Raw genomic sequence first — 18,886 nt, forward strand, 5'->3', positions numbered from 1 at the left:
TTATCCTTTTAGTATTTTGATAATTTTTTAATTGTTTTGTAGGTCTGATTTTACTTAAAGGACAATTATAAGTCCACCCAAGCAAAAAATTGATAAAATTAAAAGAGAAAAATCCAACGAGCATAACACTGAAAAATTCATCAAAATCGGGAATAAGAAAGTTTTGACATTTAAGTTTTGCTTAATTTCATATAACAGTTATATTCACATCCTGGTCGGTACGCAAATGAGGGGACTGATATGACATCACTCACCTATTATTTATTTTGTATTTTATTATTCATAATAATATGAAATATTCCAGTTTTCTTCCCGTTGTAGCCTACTATATAGTTTTATTCCTCCTTGAACATGTAGAATTACCATTGTTTTAACATTTTATGGTTCAGTCAAGTTGGGCCTTGTTTTAAGATCTGTAAAAATTGAAATATTATATAATTCAAACAATGAAAAACAAAAGAAATAGTGAGGGACATCATCGACTCATTATTTTGCTCGTCACTGAGTTGTACTGCATACATGGCATAGGGCCTAACTGTGATAAATAAGCGAAACTTTAAATTGTCGTAACTTTCTTATTTTACATCCGCTTGTGATAAAATTATTAGCGTTATGCTTGTTTGATTTTTCTCTTTTGATTGCAATCAACATTTTCTGGGGTGGACTTGACCTTTAAGACCTTTAATCTGTTCAAATCAATATTTTTATGCAGCACTACGTATTCGTCTTCTGAAACACCCCTTCCCTCCCCGGGGACGAGGTTGCAGCAAGCCGATGTTTCGTAATCAAAGCGCGCGCAATTTATGTAAACATGACTTTTCACGTGCATAAACACGACATACCGTATATACTGTGCATGTGCTGTGTGACATCAATTGATAAATTCGTGGATCTGTCTGTGACTGTGTACATGCTCTCGACTGTTCATCAGAACCTGCTATAAATGATCGCAACTAAAACATTTTATAAATCAGCTAATATGGCCCCTGTAACTCGCACTCGAAATCCAAGACCAAAGCGAGAAGGAGGTTCTGAACTTGAAGCAGCCGAATCAACATTGGCTTCGAAGAGAGCAAAGCGGGTAAGTCATGCAGGCTCTTGTTGATTTCATCGATGGTCGCCGCCGAGGGATGCCGGGATCTCGCCGGACTTTGACTTGTAATGAACCGAACCGTAGCCTGGCCAGAGACGAAGCTGTCACTGTCACTGTATTCAGCTTCATATTTTAGTGTGTTAGTTAATTCTTACATCTAATTCTAGAATTATGATATTAAATTCAAATGTATAAAATGATATTAGGAACCTGTCAGCTGTCTTATTTGTTTTAATAATTTAATTTCTTTAATAAAAATAAATAGATTGACATAGGCCTAGTTAGGCACTTAGTTAGCAGTAGAGGCGCACGGCCAATATTGGAGACTGTCTCCAATGTGGGAGATTATCTCCAATATCAGAGACTTTTGTAAAGAATTTGGGTATCCAATTTCAGAGACAGTCTCCAGTTTTGGAGACCAATTTCCTTTGTTTACATTTGCTGCAAAAGGATTACCTTGGCGGCAAATAAAAATGTGATAAGGAGATTCCTCATGAAAAATTACCCCTTTTCACCGTCTACTTTAAACATTCACCGTCTACTTTTGTTTTGATAAGGATTTTTGTTGTCAATCACACACAAAACAAATGGACTTCTGACCTCAGTGAGACAAACTTTTGGGTGGAAAAAATAATGCTTTTGTTGGTGTTTCTTTTGTCCTTTTGCAAAGCAAGTCTCCAATGTGGGAGATTGCCTCCCCTATTGGAGAGAGTCTCCTATATTAGCCGTGCGCCTCTACTGGTTAGGGTCTAACTTGTTAGGCCTATATAAGTTACTAAAACTCTAACCCTAACGTCTGACATTTGGGCGAGGCAGTATAAGTTTCAGGGAAATTTAATCTAAGTTAATTAAAGTTGAATGTTACTTTATGTTAGCTGGCTTTGTTTGATTTTAAAATTTTTATTGGGTCAGCCTTAAAAAAAGGTAGGCCTAGTATTTTGAATGCAAAGTCAGTACTATTAATTACAAACAATAACTTATTAATCTAAGTTAATTAAAGTTGAATGTTACTTATGTTAGCTGGCTTTGTTTGATTTTAAAAATTTTATTGGGTCAGCCTTAAAAAAGGTAGTCTTTGGAATACAAATTAAGTTAGTATTAATTACAAACAATAACTTATTAAGACAGAGAAATGAAGAAGAGGAAGTCTGGAAAACAGAAAATATAACGATGGCATGCAGCCTGCAGGACTTCCTCGATGTAGCCTTCGAGTGCTTAAAGGTCAAGTCCACCTCAGAAAAATGTTGATTTTAATCAATAGAGAAAAATCAGACAAGCATAATGCTGAAAATTTCATCAAAATCGGATGTAAAATAAGAAAGTCATGATATTTTAAAGTTTCGCTTATTTTTCACAAAATAGCTATATATGCACAATTTAGTCACATGCAAATGAGATAATCGATGATGTCCCTCACTCTCTATTTCTTTTGTTTTTTATTGTTTGAATCATACAATATTTCAATTTTTACAGATTTGACAATAAAGACCAACTTGACTGAAAAAAAAAAAGTTAAACAATGGTAATTCCACATGTTCAGTGCGAAATAAAACTTTGTTTCACAGGACAATGAGGAAAAAATTAGAATATATCATATTTCATATAATAAAATACAAAAGAAATAGTGAGTGTGTGATGTCATCAGTTCCCTCATTTGCATACCGACCAGGATGTGAATATAACTATTTTGTGAAATTAAGCGAAACTTAAAATTGTCATAACTTTCTTATTTTCCATCCGATTTAAATGAAATTTTCAGTATTCTGCTTGTTGGATTTTTCTCTTTTTATTCAAATCCACTTATGGTTGGGGTGGACTTGTCCTTTAATTAATAAAATAACCTTGGCCAAAAAAAAGTGCCAGAATATCCCCATTCATTACTATGTTGAAGCTTTTCTAATACTGCAGATTTATCAATTAGGTTGTGAAAATTGGTCCACCGAACCTATTTTTTTCATCTTTCTATTTTTTTTTTTTTTTTCAGACTTCTGTTAGTTTGAAAGCAGAGATGCCAGATGCCGACTTGTCGCCCGCCGTCAGACGCTCACCAAGAGTTATGAAAAAGGACGCAAAGGTGTCGCTGACCAGGACAAACATCTTGAAGGAAAATGTTCAGAGAGGGAAGGAAAAGGTGAAAAAGGAAATCAAAGAGGAGGAGGATGAAGAAGAGGAGAATGCGGATATCAGACCTCTAAAAGAAGAATCAGATGTAGAAATGGTAATAATGATATTTCATTTACTTAGGGTAGCCACTATAGTTGGGAATGATAATAATAACTCTTATTTACCCAGTATTACCACTATTACCATTTCAGCTGCAAGCCGTTTTTACCGCTGGTAGAGAAGAGAAACTCTACCGTACCATGACATAAGATGTTATTACTATCCTTCTCTAATCTTAAGTGCTGAGCACCTAGCGAAGGTGAAGGTCCCATTTTTATACATGTTAGTCTTTGTCAGGGGCGGATCCAGGATTTTCCAAAAGGGGGCGGGCTACATGTAAGTTCGAATTCGGAGTCCAAAGGTCACAGCTCATATATGCGAGTTGGTTCAAAGGTCTAAATTCATTGTTTTGGTTTCTGCACGATATTAAGTTCAATCATATCGAATGAATTTCTGATCGCGTTAAGCGGGGGCATCTGTGTCCTTTGGACATGTCAAATTTCTAGTTTTTTCAGTGTTTTGTTCTGTTGCATCATTATTAGTTTTTGTCTTCTATCTATCTCTGTAGGGAAGTCACTGTAGAAATAGAATTATCATTATTTAATTAGATACAGAGCATAGTTGAAATCTGTTCAAATTATTTAACTTTTATCTTCATATTTCTTCAATATTTCATTAATACAGAGTGATGGGGAGGAGACCCACCCGGGTTTATCAGAATATGAGCAGAGGAGGATGGAGAACATCTCCAAGAATGCTGAGTTCTTCGCTTCTCTTGATATCTTCAAGGTCAGTTTCTTCAGGACCATTCACATCGCTCCGTGCTGACCTTGCGGGCGAGTTGTGGTCAATCACCCCCAACTCACTCGTAACATGGTTTTGAGCATGTTCAAAACTTTTCTGGGGGCAATCAAACAAGTTTGCGTGCGCTCCTGTGGGTAACTGTCACGTGCAAGACTTGCACGGAACAATGTGACAAGGCCTTATAAATTACAAATCTTATTGCATATTATCATCTGTTTTCGTTGGGAAGTTGACACCATTCGGACACAAATCATAAAATGGAATGAGATTTATATATTCTAGGTCAGGTTCGTTAGGGTCTGAGGCCAATAAAAACTATTTTCAGAGTAAGAAATGATGGTGATAATAATACTGATAAAATGATGATGAATAATTATAATAAGGCATTCATGATACCAAAGACTATACTTGTAGCTTGAGAAGGCTGTATCAAGTTTCATTAGTTTTGCCTACATTTATAGTGGAGATGATCTGAGCTGTCAGGGGCCTGTACAGAAAAAATTGTAATTAAACACAACTACAAAATGAAACAACTTTACTTCCAACCAACCTGTTGCATGTAATTGGGACTTGCTTTTGGTTTGTTGCATTGTGTAGCTATTTCTGCCAATGATCCAGAAAGGTTTACATAATATACATTGAACAGTTGACCCTTTGACCTTCATTGCTCCATTAATTGCTCTTTTATTACTCTTCAAGCCCACAAACCCGAGCAATAGACCCCTAACATAACTTACATTGGATGACATTTTACCTTTAATGATCTTTTGACCCTTTGATCGTTGAGGCCTTAAGTGGAATGTTGTTGCCCTCACTCCTTCCACAAACCCATGAAATAGACCAGGGTCCTGTAACACAAAAGTTAGCGATTGATTGCTAATTAAAAAAAAACAATTCTGATTGGTTCATAGTCGGTCTACTTAGCAAAATATGCTTGCAACGATGATCTTGATCGGTCATTTCATTAAGTGATTAATCGCTAAACCTATGTCTTATGGCGCCCAGTACTGGCTGCACAGAAATGTTAGCAAACAAGGCTCTCTGTTACTACCAGTAATGTTGCAGCAATGCCTAATGTCACAACAGCATGTTATTTACGTTTTGGATCAATGTATGTCATCACCATCCGAAAGATGTGATCAGGGGCCCGTTTCGTAAAGAGCTACAACTGTTTTAACTTTGCCATAATGGCAACTACCATGGTAACCTTGAGTTTGATTGGCTGCTGAGCCCTGTTGCCATGGTAGTTGCCATTATGGCAAAGTTACAACAGTTGTCACTCTTCATGAAACGGGCCCCAGGCCGACTGTTAGTGTTCTGTTAGCGCTTACAACATTTCTGAGCGGCCGGTACAGGTTCACGCAATGTGTGGAATACTTGACCTTTAATGATCTGTTGACCCTTTGACCTTTTATTTTGTAGGCCAAGGAGAATCTTATTGCTCTCAGTCCTCAAGCCCAGAAACCCAAGACACAGACCAGAGGACTAAAGAGGTATGTATAGTAATATTTTTTATGACCTACCACCCCAAACCAATGCTTAGTCACCCCATTGTGACACTTATTTAATTTTAAAAAGCACATCCCGACCTTCAAAATGATATAAAACTTGTCAAAATTGATCACCAATAACCCACCCAAGTATACTTGGTTGAAAGTAGAAGAAATTTAGAGAGCCCTTCAAAGAATTAGGAGGAAACAAGGTTTGAAGTTTTGGGGTTCACTCAAGCATGAGATGTGCATACTGTACAGTCTCAGTGAAACTTCCAAGCTTTTTAATCAGAACTTTGTTTTAGATGGTGTATTTACTGCTGCACCAAGATCATGGGTGGGTGCAAGAACATTTTCTTAACCCTGACTGCTGAATTCTGTAGTTCCCATGTATACTTTCTATAGGGTCCTTTTGGTTCCAGTAGGCAACTGGTTAAGTCCTCACATCAATCAGGTTTACATTTTCATTGACTTAAATTCCATGTTTTCCCAAATTAATCCTTTTTTGTGTTAAAAAAAAACAAATTTCTATGGATTCTGATGAGTTGGAGAGTCACAGGTACCTTCTGGAAAAGAAATATAGCCCAATTATATATCTATGAAACCAACAACTTTGCATGATGTTCTAAGTACTGATAATTTAGAATGAAGATTTGCTCATGATTTACTCTCGTTCTGATTGCTGTTTATTTGGTTATTTTCTTTAATTCAGTCAGCGACAGTCCCATTCCCCTATTGTCCGAAGAGCGCCCTCGCTCCGTCTGCAGAAGAAGAGCCCGGAAGGAACGGCATTACCAGAGGGTTTCAAGGAACCACCTCTTCAAAGTTATTACACACAGCAGACCAGAGAACGCGTAGGTTTTTTTCATTTTATATTTTTTATGTTATGCCAATAATTGGGCTAAAATAAGACCACATGTCCCTGTATCCCCCTCAGTGGCGTACCTAGGATTTTCCACAGGGGGGGCAAAATCGGTCGCCAAAAAATTTGACAAGCAAAAAAAAAAAAAAAAAAAAAAAAAAAAAAAAAAGGTCCTCAAGAAACTCGTCAGGGGGGGCAGGTATATGTCTTTTGTATGGGTTGTGACTCGTCAGGGGGGGCAGAGTGCCCCCCCTGCCCCCCCCCCCCCGTAGGTACGCTAGTGATCCCCCTTAACCCATGCACACACTAATTCTATTTGAATACTCATCCTAGTATTGGTCAATACAGGAGAGATTGCGCTCTGACCCTATCAAAAATGGAGGCCATGAATTTCAAGCAAGATCTTTTGAAAAGAAGGGGGTATAGTATTTGTGAGAGAGTAGGAGCATACAGTGGTGCCTAATTTGGGCTGTAAAAGGAACACATTCCCCTGCCATGAATACGCCAATTCTATTTGAATACTCATTCCTTATTGGTCGATACAGGAGAGATTGCCCTCTGACCCGATCAGAAATGGGAGCCACGAATCTCAAGCAAGATCTTTTAAAAAGAAGGAGGTACTTTAGTGGGGGTATGATGCCAATAATTGGTGCAAAAATAGGAGCACATGCCCCCTGTATCCCTCTTAATCCATGCATACTCTAATTCTATTTGAATACTCGATCTTAGTATTGGTTGATACAGGAGAGATTGCTCTCTGACCCGATCAAAAATAAAAATGGAGGCAACGAATCTCAAGCAAGATCTTTTGAAAAGGAGATTCTTTGGTGGGGGTTATGATGTCAATAATTGGTGCAATAATAGGAGCACATGCCCCCTGTATCCCTCTTAATCTGCACACACCCCAATTCTATTTGAATACTCTATCTAAATTGTTTGATACAGGAGAGTTTACCCCCGACCCGATCCAAAAATGGAGGCCACAAATCTCAAGCAAGATGTTTTGAAAAGAAGGGGGTATATTATTTGTGAGAGAATAGGAGAATATGGCCAAATTTGGGGCTATAAAAAGAGCACCTGCCCCCTGTATCCCCCTTAATCAATGAATACTCCAATTCTATTTGATGCTCAATCCTGATTGTTCGATACAGGAGAGGTTGCCCTCTGACCCAATCAAGATGGATGCCACGAACGTCAAGAAAGAGGACAAGTCGGATGCTGGGGCCGACTTTGTGAAGGGGCTTGCTGCCCTCGCAAAGGGGAAAAAGACAAGCATCAAGGCTGATGACAGGGATATTGACAAGTAAGCTCTTATTTCTCTTTAACATTAAAGCCCACGGGCTGTATTCTGAGGTCATTTTATCTTTGAAATATTTTATTATATCTCTTGAAATGAAATTGGTATTCTGAGATGACATTTTATCTCTATATTTTATTTTATATAAATAAATGAATAAAAAAAAGGAAATCTCTTTGAAGAAGTGATAGCGAATATTGCAAGTGTATTTGAAGGAAAAGTTGACGCAATCTTACTCCTTTGCCACACCTCTTGGCGGAATGGATTTCTTTTGGTTGAGTGAGATGAGAGAGTTGTTAAAGCGCGTTTCTCATTGGATATTGCTTAAAAAGTAGGTGTGTCTTACAGAGATAAAATGAAGATAACATTGTTCTCAGATACCAATTCGGAGAGATTTTTAAGGTATTTTCTCTCGCTGATTATTTTCGGAGATAAAATGGATCTCAGAATACCACACCAGCACACTCTATGCGATCAAATGAGACATATTTGTAATGAATTGCATTTTGCTTTAAATGTGAAGGTTTCTAGAAGTTAAATTTTTTCATTTTAAGTTCGGCATTATTTTAGGAATAATAAAATCATAATTTTGCTGTGCAGCAAGCCCTGTGGTCGGAGTTAAGTCCAAATAGGCTTCAAGTCGCAGCTGATGATGACGTCATTACGATTTGAAATTGAATTTGTTTTTATTCCTGTAGGGAGGCTCAAACTAGACTGAATTTTGAATTCAGTAATTCTTGCCACTATTTTAAACTCTGATCGCTAAGATTTTATTGGCTGGAATGTTCATGTCAGATGCTTTTACAATTTCTTTAAAATTTGGATCGCAACAAATTGCATATTGTGCGCCGGGCTTAAGATGTCAATAAAACCGGGGAAATAATATCCAATATCCAAATCCTTTGAAAGCGCATAAAGACTTTATATGTGATATGTGTTGTACAAGAATTGTTTTTATTACTATTATTATTTTCCCACTGAATTCATCATTTTATCAATCTTTCTTTAACAGGTTTGCCACACAACTCCAGAAGATGAAGACGAAACCTCAATACGTCGCTAAGGTTGTCCCAGAGCGCATCTTCTCCGTCGTAGTTCACCCGTCCGTCGACAAGACCATAGTAGCAGCTGGAGACAAGTGGGGAAAGATCGGTCTTTGGGACGTTGTAAGTACATAGCCACTTTACTGTGTTTCATACCAAGTGGACGCAAGTTTCTTTTGTAATCATTAATTGTTATTGTTGCTGTTTTTTTCTTACATCAAGGATTATTCATTATTGTTGTGGTCTAGTGTTTACGACTCTCATCTTTCAATCTGAGGGATGTGGGTTTCGATTCACAGCCATGGCGTGTTTTCTTTCAGCAAGAAATTAATCCACATTGTTCTGCACTCAACCCAGGTGAAAGGGTACCTGGTAGGAAGACATTCCCTTAATGCTTCAGTGCTTATATGGCAGTACAGCTAAGCCGGGGTAATAATAGCAGCGCTTTGCATCCTCAGGCAACCCTATATAAATCCAGTTATTATTATTATTATCATTGTTATTATCATTATTGTTATTATTATCATTATTGTTATTATTATCATTATTATTAATATTATTATTATGTTTATTATTATTATTATCTATGGAAACCCTGTTTATCCCTTCCCAGAATTCCTCTAAAGGCGACGATGGGGTCTTCCTGTTTGCTCCTCATTCCAGACCCGTGAATTGTCTTCGGTTCGCACCCAACGATCCAAACAAACTCTATTCCGTCTCCTACGATGGGACAGTGCGGTGCGGAGACTTCGCTAATGCTGTGTTTGATCAGGTACAGTGTAGGGGTCTTTGGACCTTTTAATCTGGGTTGGGAGGAGTGGGGGGGGGGGATAAAGCCCAGGCGCGTATCCAGCATCCGGGGACCATTTCATGAAGTTGTCAGCACTGACAACTTGTCTCTCTCCGACAGTTACCAAGGTAACAGTCAGAGGTTAGTGCCTCTCAGCCAATCAATACCAAGGATTTCACTGAAATTGTCAGCTCTGACAATTTAGTCAGCGCTGACAACTTTGATGAAACCTCCCCTAGATCCTACAAAGCATTTCATGGGCCCAATTGTCTGGGGACAATAATGACTGTACTATGCTTGTGCACGGGCCTATACATTTCTTTTTCAAAAGATAAAATTTATGTAAAGATTTGAGTATTTGATCGCTCTTGCTACGTTTGCTTAGATCTTCCAATGATCTATACCCAAAATGAGTCAATAGAAATAAAAGAATACTTTCCAATAATATTTTCAAATAATGAGCAAAATACAAGTTGTTCCAAGATCGGATCATGGACCAGTCAGTCGTAATGTGTGTCGAGGCTCTCATAAGAATCATTTGTTACACTGCAGTCACAGCCCTACACATTTGAACACAATTTAAGTGCTTAGCGTCAGTACCTGCATTGCTTCATGGTTTTGTGAAGTAGTGATGCTACTGGCAAACGGCCCATTGCTTGCATACACCAACGCCAAGAAAGAAGGGAACACATTTTGAGGGCAACATCAGATTCGGACAAGCCACTTTAATGGATTGATTGCTTCAGGACTCTGTGCCCTAGACCACATCAACATCACTAATCCTAATACAAAGCTGCCAACTAATATGTTTTAACGATATTTAGTAAGTTTTTTTTCATAATCCAAAGTGATAAAATATTATTTTCTCTTGCAAAATATGTTTTTTGTTAAATTTGATTGGCATGCTTCATATTTATAATTTATCAATTTTAGTACTAAAATGTGTTTTTTCCTGCAAAATATGATTTTAATTATGGATCAGTATGTTTTTTGGTTAACAGAGGTTGGCAGCTCTGCTAATATGACTCTTAGAACTCCATCTCTTTTCTATGTTCAGGTATATGTAGCAGACGACGATGAAGTCATGTGGACAAGTTACTTTGACTTTTTGTCGGAAACCTCGCTTCTTGTTACATCGAATGATAGGACTGGAAATGTAGCAGTAGTTGACACTAGAACAAGGTAAACAGCCATCTTAAAAAGGCACACTTTCCTTAGTTTTTATATAAATTTTTGCATGATAGATCATTATCACCCATATAATATACCAAGCAGTACTGATTTTCTGTATTTAGTCCTGAAAATAAGAAGAATACTGATGGTTTCATGCTAAATGCTGATTTCTAAAGTTTCAGTTTTGTATGTTAGCCTTTGGTATATTTCTTTAAATACTGGGGACTGTTTCAGAAAGCTGTTTGTAAGTTAAGAGCAACTTTAAGAACAACTGGTGATCGTTTTTTTTGTGGTAAATGATATTCACCAATAAATGTTCATTGGTGATTATTTAGCACGTAAGAAAGGATCACCAGTCGTTCTTTAAGTCGCTCTTTCAACCAGCTTTATGAAATACCCACCTGATTTTTAGCTTGTTTTCTTATTAAAGGGGCCTGCCATTGACAAATCATGGGGAAATTTAATCAATACGAAATTTCCAAAAGGCCAATTGACTTGCATAATATAATCCATCCGTCATGAGAGCCTGTCGGACTAATGTGATCAAAGTTCGGATAGCACATATTAGACCGAACTTGTGATAGTATTCACTTAGGGTCGTCGCAGTTCTAGTTTCCAACAATCACAATTCCTAGACTCTTAGTAGGTCTCTTGATTGCTAAACAAAAATAAATAACCTCTGTGAAGTTACATGTTTCAAAGTGAAAACATGCAGTTTACTTCTGGTTGATTAGTTTGCTCTTCTCCCAGACATGCCGGCGTCTATTACATAACACCCTAGGCATGCAGCCGAGTGAAAGGCTTGAATCCCTTCTCTGTTCTGAGATTAGCCTTGATTCCCCCATGATTTGTCAATGTAAGGTCGCTTTAAGGTGACTGCTCTGAGGAATACTTATATCTAACTGACCCTTGATCTTCATTCTTGGGCCTGTATTCTGAAGTTGGGTTTAACTTAAAGGACAAGTCCACCCCAACAAAAAGTTGATTTGAATAAAAAGAGAAAAATCCAACAAACATAACACTGAAAATTTCATCAAAATCGGATGTAAAATAAGAAAGTTATGATATTTTAAAGTTTCGCTTAATTTCACAAAACAGTTATATGCACATCCTGGTCGGTATGCAAATGAGGAGACTGATGACATCATCCACTCACTATTACTTTTGTATTTTATTATGTGAAATATGAAATATTCGAATTTTCTCCTCATTGTCAAGTGAAACAACGATTAATTGGGCCCTGAACATGTGGAATTAACATTGTTTAATACTATATGGCTGAGTCAAGTTGGTCCTTATCGTTGAATCTGTAAAAAATGAGATATTGTATAATTCAAACAATAAAAAACAAAAGAAATAGTGAGTGAGGGACATCATCGACTGTCTCATTTGCATGCAACTGAGTTGTGCATATCACTGTTTTGTGAAAAATAAGTGGAACTTAAAAATGTCATAACTTTCTTATTTTACATCCGATTTTGATGAAATTTTCAGCGTTATGTTTGTTGGATTTTTCTCTTTTTATTCAAATCAACTTTTTTTTGGGGTGTACTTGTCCTTTAAGTTAAACCCGACTTCAGAATACAGGCCCAAGAATGAAGATCAAGGGTCAGTTAGATATAAGTATTCCTCAGATTGTCTGATTGTCTTCACCATCGATGAATCAGGAAAGAGCACAGTCAACATAAGAATCATACAAGTTAATAAAAAGTTTGACACTTTCGGCTTCCCATGACTTTGGAGCAAAGTTAGACCATGGTCTAAGTTAAAGGAAAATGAAACCTTTGAACAAAGATAGCTTGTGTGAAAACAGAAAAAAAACACCAGAATGAGATCAACAAAAGTTTGAGAAAAATCAGACAAATAATGAAAAAGTTATGAGCATTTGAATATTGTGATCACTAATGCTATGGAGATCCTCACATTGACAATGCGACAAAGATGTGTGATGTCACATGTGAACAACTCTCCCCATTACTTAAGTATATATTTCACTAAAACTGTCTCTTATCACATCTATCAGTAGATCATGTGTACTTTCTATAGGAGAGCATGTAATACAGATTTTTAAAGAATACATCATGGATAAAGAGTTTGTATCACCATAAGAAAAAGTGAAGAGAGACATTTTGGGGGTATTTTATAGTCCATCAAAGGGAAAGTTGTTCACATGTGACATTACACATCCTTGTCGCATTGCCAACGGGAGGATCTCCATGGCATTAGTGATTGCAATATTCAAATGCTCTTAACTTTCTCACTATTTGTCCGATTTTTCTCAAACTTTCTTTATTCTTATTCTTTGATTTTTCTGTTCTGACACAAGCCTACTTGTTCCAAAGGTTTCATTCCCCTTTAAACCTGAGTTCAGAATACGGGTCTATGTGTATTGGATGAGCATTACTATTTTTGTTTGTTTTTGTTCATGTCTTTCAGCAACAAGAGCGGTGAGACGGTGTACAAGGCACACCCTCGGTATATCAAAACTCTCTCCGTCCATCCCACCATGCCTCACTACTTTGTCACTTGCTCCAGTGACTGGTGAGTATAAATACTTTGGATTGTTTATTTAAAGTACAAGTCCACCCCAGCAAGAAGTTACTTTGAATAAAAAGATACAAATCCAACAAACATGGCACAGAAAATTTTATCAAAATCGGATGTAAAATAAGAAAGTTATGACATATAACATTTGCTAATTTCACAAAACAGATATATTCATATCCTGTACTGGCCGCACAGAAATAAATGTTTGATCTGTTCACTAACAGTGCCAAGGGGACCGATAGTGACAATGTTTGTGAATATCTCTTGCGTGTCTTGCGTAAAACTTGTCTCCTTCTTATATCAAGTGTTTGAAATAAACCTTGATCCAATTAAAAGGGTACTCCAGGCCGGGGCAGGGTTTAAAGGTATTGTTTAACTTTGTGAGCAGCCGATTTAAAAAATTCTCAAACCAAGATGAAACATGTGTACAAGTGCATGTATAAGAACTAATAAACCCTGAAAACAACCATTATTGAGAATAAAAAACTAAAACTACAAGGCAAACCCCGATTTTGTAAATTGGCGTCTTACAGACGCCTAAATAGTACACATAAGTGTATGGGATGAAATTAAGATGGTGTTTTCGGTCACTTTATATTTCAATTTTTGAAGCACTAAATAATTATTTTCGAACGCAATTTTTTCTGGGCTTCATTTTTGTAACATATCACAGACACAGGTGACAAGTGTGACCTTCTAGCTCAGATTTTTTAAAAGTCAAACCAACGTTAACCAATCACTTTAATGAAAATGAATTATTCTCTTATATTTACAGCACGGCCCAACTATGGGACCTCCGCAGCATGAAGGAGAGCGGGAGCAGCAAGTCCGTCGCAGTGATGCCGCACAGCAAGAGCGTCAACTCCGCATTCTTCTCACCGATCAACGGATCAAAGATACTCACCACCTCCCATGACGATAAGATCAGGTAAGGGGGATTCGTGTCAGAGGGAAAAGAAGTTTTACCTTAATGAGGGAAAAGTCATTCAGGGGCTTAATAATGATGATAATAATAACGGCATATTTACCCAGGGTAACCACTTCAGTTCCGAAAACTGTTCTCCCAGCGGGCCCTGTTATTATTATTACCCCGGCTTTAGCACGGCTACCTTGATCGGGCGCTCGAGCATTCGAGGAATTTCTTCCTACCGGGTACCCATTCACCTCACCTGGGTCGAGTGCGGCACAATGTGGATAAATTTCTTGCCGAAGGAAATTTATGCCATGGCTGGGATTCGAACCCACGACCCTCTGTTTCAAAGTCCGGAGACTAATCCACTGGGCCACAGCGCTCCACTTGGCTTGGTGCAATTTAGCGCCTGAAACAGTCAAAAGAGCACTGGAATGTAATCAAGGGAGAGCGCTGGAAATCGCCATTCATGGCAGTGGTGAAGTTTAGCCAGTGTTGCAGATTTAGGCAATGAGTTGTGAAAGGGTACCCCTGAAAATAAAAATATAAACATAATTTTTGCTTGACCCAAATGATGGTAGAAAATTCAATCTACCCTGTTTACATAGCTAAATTTGACTGAATCTGTTGTTTTTATGTCAATTATTTCATTTGAGGCATGGAATGACCATATTAACGATTTGTATGATGGAAGGAAGTGAAACTTTTACCCCTTTCCATGCATGGGGGGAATGCTGACTTAATAGGTAATCATGTAAAACCTGCCGCAAACTACACAATCCGATATGACACGATAATTCAACACACTTTGAAGAATTAAAAAAAATTTGGAGCTCAGTATAATGCTATAGTAAGAATTATGCCTTTTTTCAAGCCTTGGGATTTGATTTAAAACCATATCAGCTTCAAGTCACAGCCGATGATGTCAGCATTATGATTTGAAATTGAATTTGATTTTGTTCCTACAGGGAGGCTCTAACGCCTCTGAGTAGACTGGCATTTCGATTTCAGTATTCATACCACTATTCTGAACTTTGATCTTTATTATCGGTTGGAATGTGTCATATTGAATGCTACTATATTTTTTTGGAGAAGCGGATCAGGACAGATCATGAATAATCGGGGTTGAAATTGCATATGGTAGACCACCAAATTAATTTTTTTTTCAAAACAAAGTGAACTTATACCCTTAAAGGGATGGTCCAGTCTAGAGATATTTCTATCTCAATAAAAAGAGTAAAATTCACAAAGCAAAATGCTGAAAATTTAATCAAAAGCGGATAACAAATAAAGTTATTGAATTTTTAAGATTTGCATTATTCTGGTGAAACAGTTCTAGGCATGTCTTTATGAATATTCATTAGATTGGCTGATGATGTCATATCCCCACTTCTTTTGTTTTTTATTATATGAAATAACGTTTATTGAAAAATGTTCTCCCAAAACAAAAAAAATGGATTGACAACTGATTAAGTGCATTAGTTATGTATTGCCGCAACTTATTTCATCATAATGGAGACACATCACTTATACATGTATCAAAAAATTAAAAAATTTAGGATTTCATGTAACAACATAAGAAAAGGGAAAGTGGGGATGTGACATCATCAGCGCACCTAATGAATATTCATGACGATGTGCATATAACTGTTTTCAGAAAATATTGATTAACCTTAAAATTCAATAACTGTTATTTGTTATCCGATTTTGATGAAATTTTCAGCATTTTGCTCTGTGAATGTTACTCTATTTATTTAGATATAAATATTTTCAGCCCGGACCATCCCTTTAAGGACGTTCCACAGTTAAAGTGAAATCCATGTCATTTTCACCAAACTTTGCACATAGATACTTTAGAACCTTAATATTCGAAATATGCAAAAATTAACATAGGTCCATGTGCTTGATTTTTTGCTATAGAGCTTCAAAGTTCACCCAAATTGATGTTTTTAAGAATTGCGCATTCAAAAGAATTTTGCATTTTTAGACCGCCCAAGATTGAATGAGTTTAAACCTCTATTACTCAGTCAAAATACATGAAAAAGTCATCAAATTTCGCAAGAGAGTTAATAATTGTATCGTTAAAATGGAGAATATATTTATAGTGCTATGTGTTTGCAATTTTAAGTTTAACAGCACTGTCAGTTCTTAAAAATGGCGTAAAAGATAACAAAATCCCAATCTAAAAAATGTAAAATTTCAGTAACAAACTACAAACGTACAATAAATGCTGCACTTTATTCAAAATCCATGTCATTTTCACCAAAATTTGCAGAGTTGTAGAAGAAGGTATACCTAAGAGGTACAAACATTAAAAAATAGGGGTTCATGTGCTTGTTTTTAAACTATCACAATTTTTATTCGAGCAAATGTGCTTTTTAAAACACCAAAAATGCGCCGAATGCTTAGTATCTATGTGAAGAAAAAATCAAAACCACTCTACCATTTATTCAAACTCGGGTTAATATTCGTGATTCTTGGCAGCACTGCAGAGTAAAGTATTTTGAAATTGTAGAGAATATTTTTTTGAATGGTCCATGGAATAATTCAATTTTTTATCTTCATGAAATAGCGCATCGGATCTGCAGTTAAAGTGCAGAAGTTGAGAAAAATCAGCTCATACCCGCAGCTAATTAATCACCTGTTCATCCATTGTGACGTCAGCGCGCAGAGTGTAAATTATGCGCAGATCATAATGCGCACAAACATAACTGTGGAACGTCCTTAAACTCTGCCAATAGGACTTGAAGTCCATGTTATGTAATTTAATTGATTGTATTTTTGTTGTTGTTTTACAGCATCTTCAATACTGAGAGCGCTAAGACTGGGCAACTGAAAGGAGTTCAACGGACTCTATGGATGAGGTAAGATTATTGGCGATTTCTTGATTTGTAAACTACTACCCATTTGGTACACATTTAAAAGCCAAGTCCACCCCTAGAAAAAAGTTTATTCAAATGAATAGGGGGAAAAAAATCAGACATGCATATTGCTGAAAATTTCATCAAAATTGGTTGCATAATTACAGACGTTTTAAAGTTTTGCTCAACTTTAGAAAAGGGAACCGATGACAGCACCTGTTTACAAATCCGTTTTATTTTATTATAGGAAATGTGAAATCTTATTTTTTACCCCTCTTTTTCATGTGAAATGAGGGTTGATTCTTACCTGAATATATGAAATTGTCATTTTTGTAACTTTTTCTGATTCAATAAAGTACTTCAATATTGGCAAATAAAAAAAATAAAAAAAGGGAATGTTCTAGCATTCATTTAAAACATTAAAGATAAATGCCAGTAGTGGTAACGGCCTCCAAATGAGTTCAAACAGACTCCAATGAAATTACCACCCAAGAGTTTGTATGTACAAATAAGAAAATATGTGCCAAATGGCTCTGGAAAAAAAATGTGTAACTGCTGAGAAATGAGCAAAATAAGCACAGAATTCCATGAAAATGTCGGGTATTTTTCAAGCAATATTAATGCACTGTCCAACATATGCCTTTTGTGTTGGTTATCAAAATTATCGGTTTTCAGGTAAGATTTCATGATTTCACAAAGATGAGTTTTAATGTACCAGATCTAGATCTTTGATGATATGGTGGTAATTAACCTTGATTTTAAACGCTTTCTCATTAAATAATTGCTGCAATTACTTTCTTTTACCTTAAATAAAATTAGAAAGTCATCTTTAATGAAATTGTGAGATATGATTGCTCATTGTTGATGAGCAATCTTAAGCACTATGGGAAAAGACAAAGCCACGTCTTTTCTGCAGGAATCTTGCAAGCAGCTTTTCATTCAAAATAACCACAGCCACCAAAGACAAAACAATGGGGACTGCAATGAAAAAAGACATCCTTAAACTTTACAGGCATGATATTCTCTGAAAAATAAAATCTGTAAAGTAGCTAAGTTCCTGCCGAAGTCCGAGACGCCCCAGTCGGGGTTACAAGCTCTTGCATAGTAAAGGAATTAAAGTGATTTTTCAAGGTGAGTCTGCATGATAGCTTTATTATTTGACTTAAAAAAGCAGTAAAAACAGCATGAAAATTTTCTTCGTTAAAAGATATTATGTGTAAAAAAATAAAAAAATAAAACAAATATAAAAAATATCGAAAAAAATTCTGAAAAAAAATTCAGAATTCTGATTTTAATCAGGAGAACATCATGCCTGCAAAGTGGGATCTAGCGATTAAGATGTGGTACAGACCTTTGACAAGTTTCATTATCATGTAGATTGTTATTGCCTTTTTAGTCATAACAACTTTACTGGTCGTTGGCTCACTGTATTCAGAGCATCATGGCATCCGAGTAGAGAAGACGCATTCGTTGTCGGAAGCATGTCACGGCCGAGAAGGGTAAATATAAAATTTCACTATTAAAGAAAAATAGGGAAAAAGATAGTACTATTAAGTGTAGGCCTTTATGTACAAGATAACTCATAACCCTAATATGACTGGGTGGGGGGCATAGCCTTTAGTCAGTGCCTTGTGACTTTGCTATGTTGCTTGTCACGTATTGGCTGAGGCGAGACTAGTGGTCAACAATGAGAGATTGCAAGACCCGGATGAGCCTGAGATTAAGCAAATTTTCCGGAATGCACAAAGATAGTGCCACTAATTTCTGTGATTTTATTTTTCACGCAACTTCTGGGATCAACTTCACTATGTATAGGTATAGCATCTTGACACTGCCTGACTTAACAAGACAAT

The 18,886-nt window shown here is 36.6% G+C and overlaps 1 protein-coding gene across 2 annotated transcripts in view; it reads left to right on the forward strand.

Moving 5' to 3' along the window:
* Positions 1-790: 790 nt before the first annotated feature.
* The window catches only part of LOC129263805 (WD repeat-containing protein 76-like), a 28,536-nt gene continuing 10,440 nt past the window's right edge, over positions 791-18,886 (forward strand). Inside the window, exons 1-13 of one of the 2 annotated variants that reach the window (XM_064100921.1) lie at positions 791-1,081; positions 3,078-3,311; positions 3,941-4,045; positions 5,483-5,553; positions 6,263-6,404; positions 7,564-7,715; positions 8,722-8,875; positions 9,366-9,524; positions 10,600-10,724; positions 13,152-13,256; positions 14,038-14,190; positions 16,971-17,036; positions 18,430-18,532. In XM_064100921.1, coding sequence (XP_063956991.1) covers positions 944-1,081; positions 3,078-3,311; positions 3,941-4,045; positions 5,483-5,553; positions 6,263-6,404; positions 7,564-7,715; positions 8,722-8,875; positions 9,366-9,524; positions 10,600-10,724; positions 13,152-13,256; positions 14,038-14,190; positions 16,971-17,036; positions 18,430-18,532 — 1,707 coding nt within the window. In that variant the 5' untranslated portion in view covers positions 791-943. The remainder of the gene's footprint in view (positions 1,082-3,077; positions 3,312-3,940; positions 4,046-5,482; positions 5,554-6,262; positions 6,405-7,563; positions 7,716-8,721; positions 8,876-9,365; positions 9,525-10,599; positions 10,725-13,151; positions 13,257-14,037; positions 14,191-16,970; positions 17,037-18,429; positions 18,533-18,886) is intronic. The other variant, XR_010293882.1, reaches the window with a different exon arrangement.

This window comes from Lytechinus pictus, chromosome 6 (assembly GCF_037042905.1).
Source record: "Lytechinus pictus isolate F3 Inbred chromosome 6, Lp3.0, whole genome shotgun sequence".
In the NCBI taxonomy this organism is placed as follows: domain Eukaryota; kingdom Metazoa; phylum Echinodermata; class Echinoidea; order Temnopleuroida; family Toxopneustidae; genus Lytechinus; species Lytechinus pictus.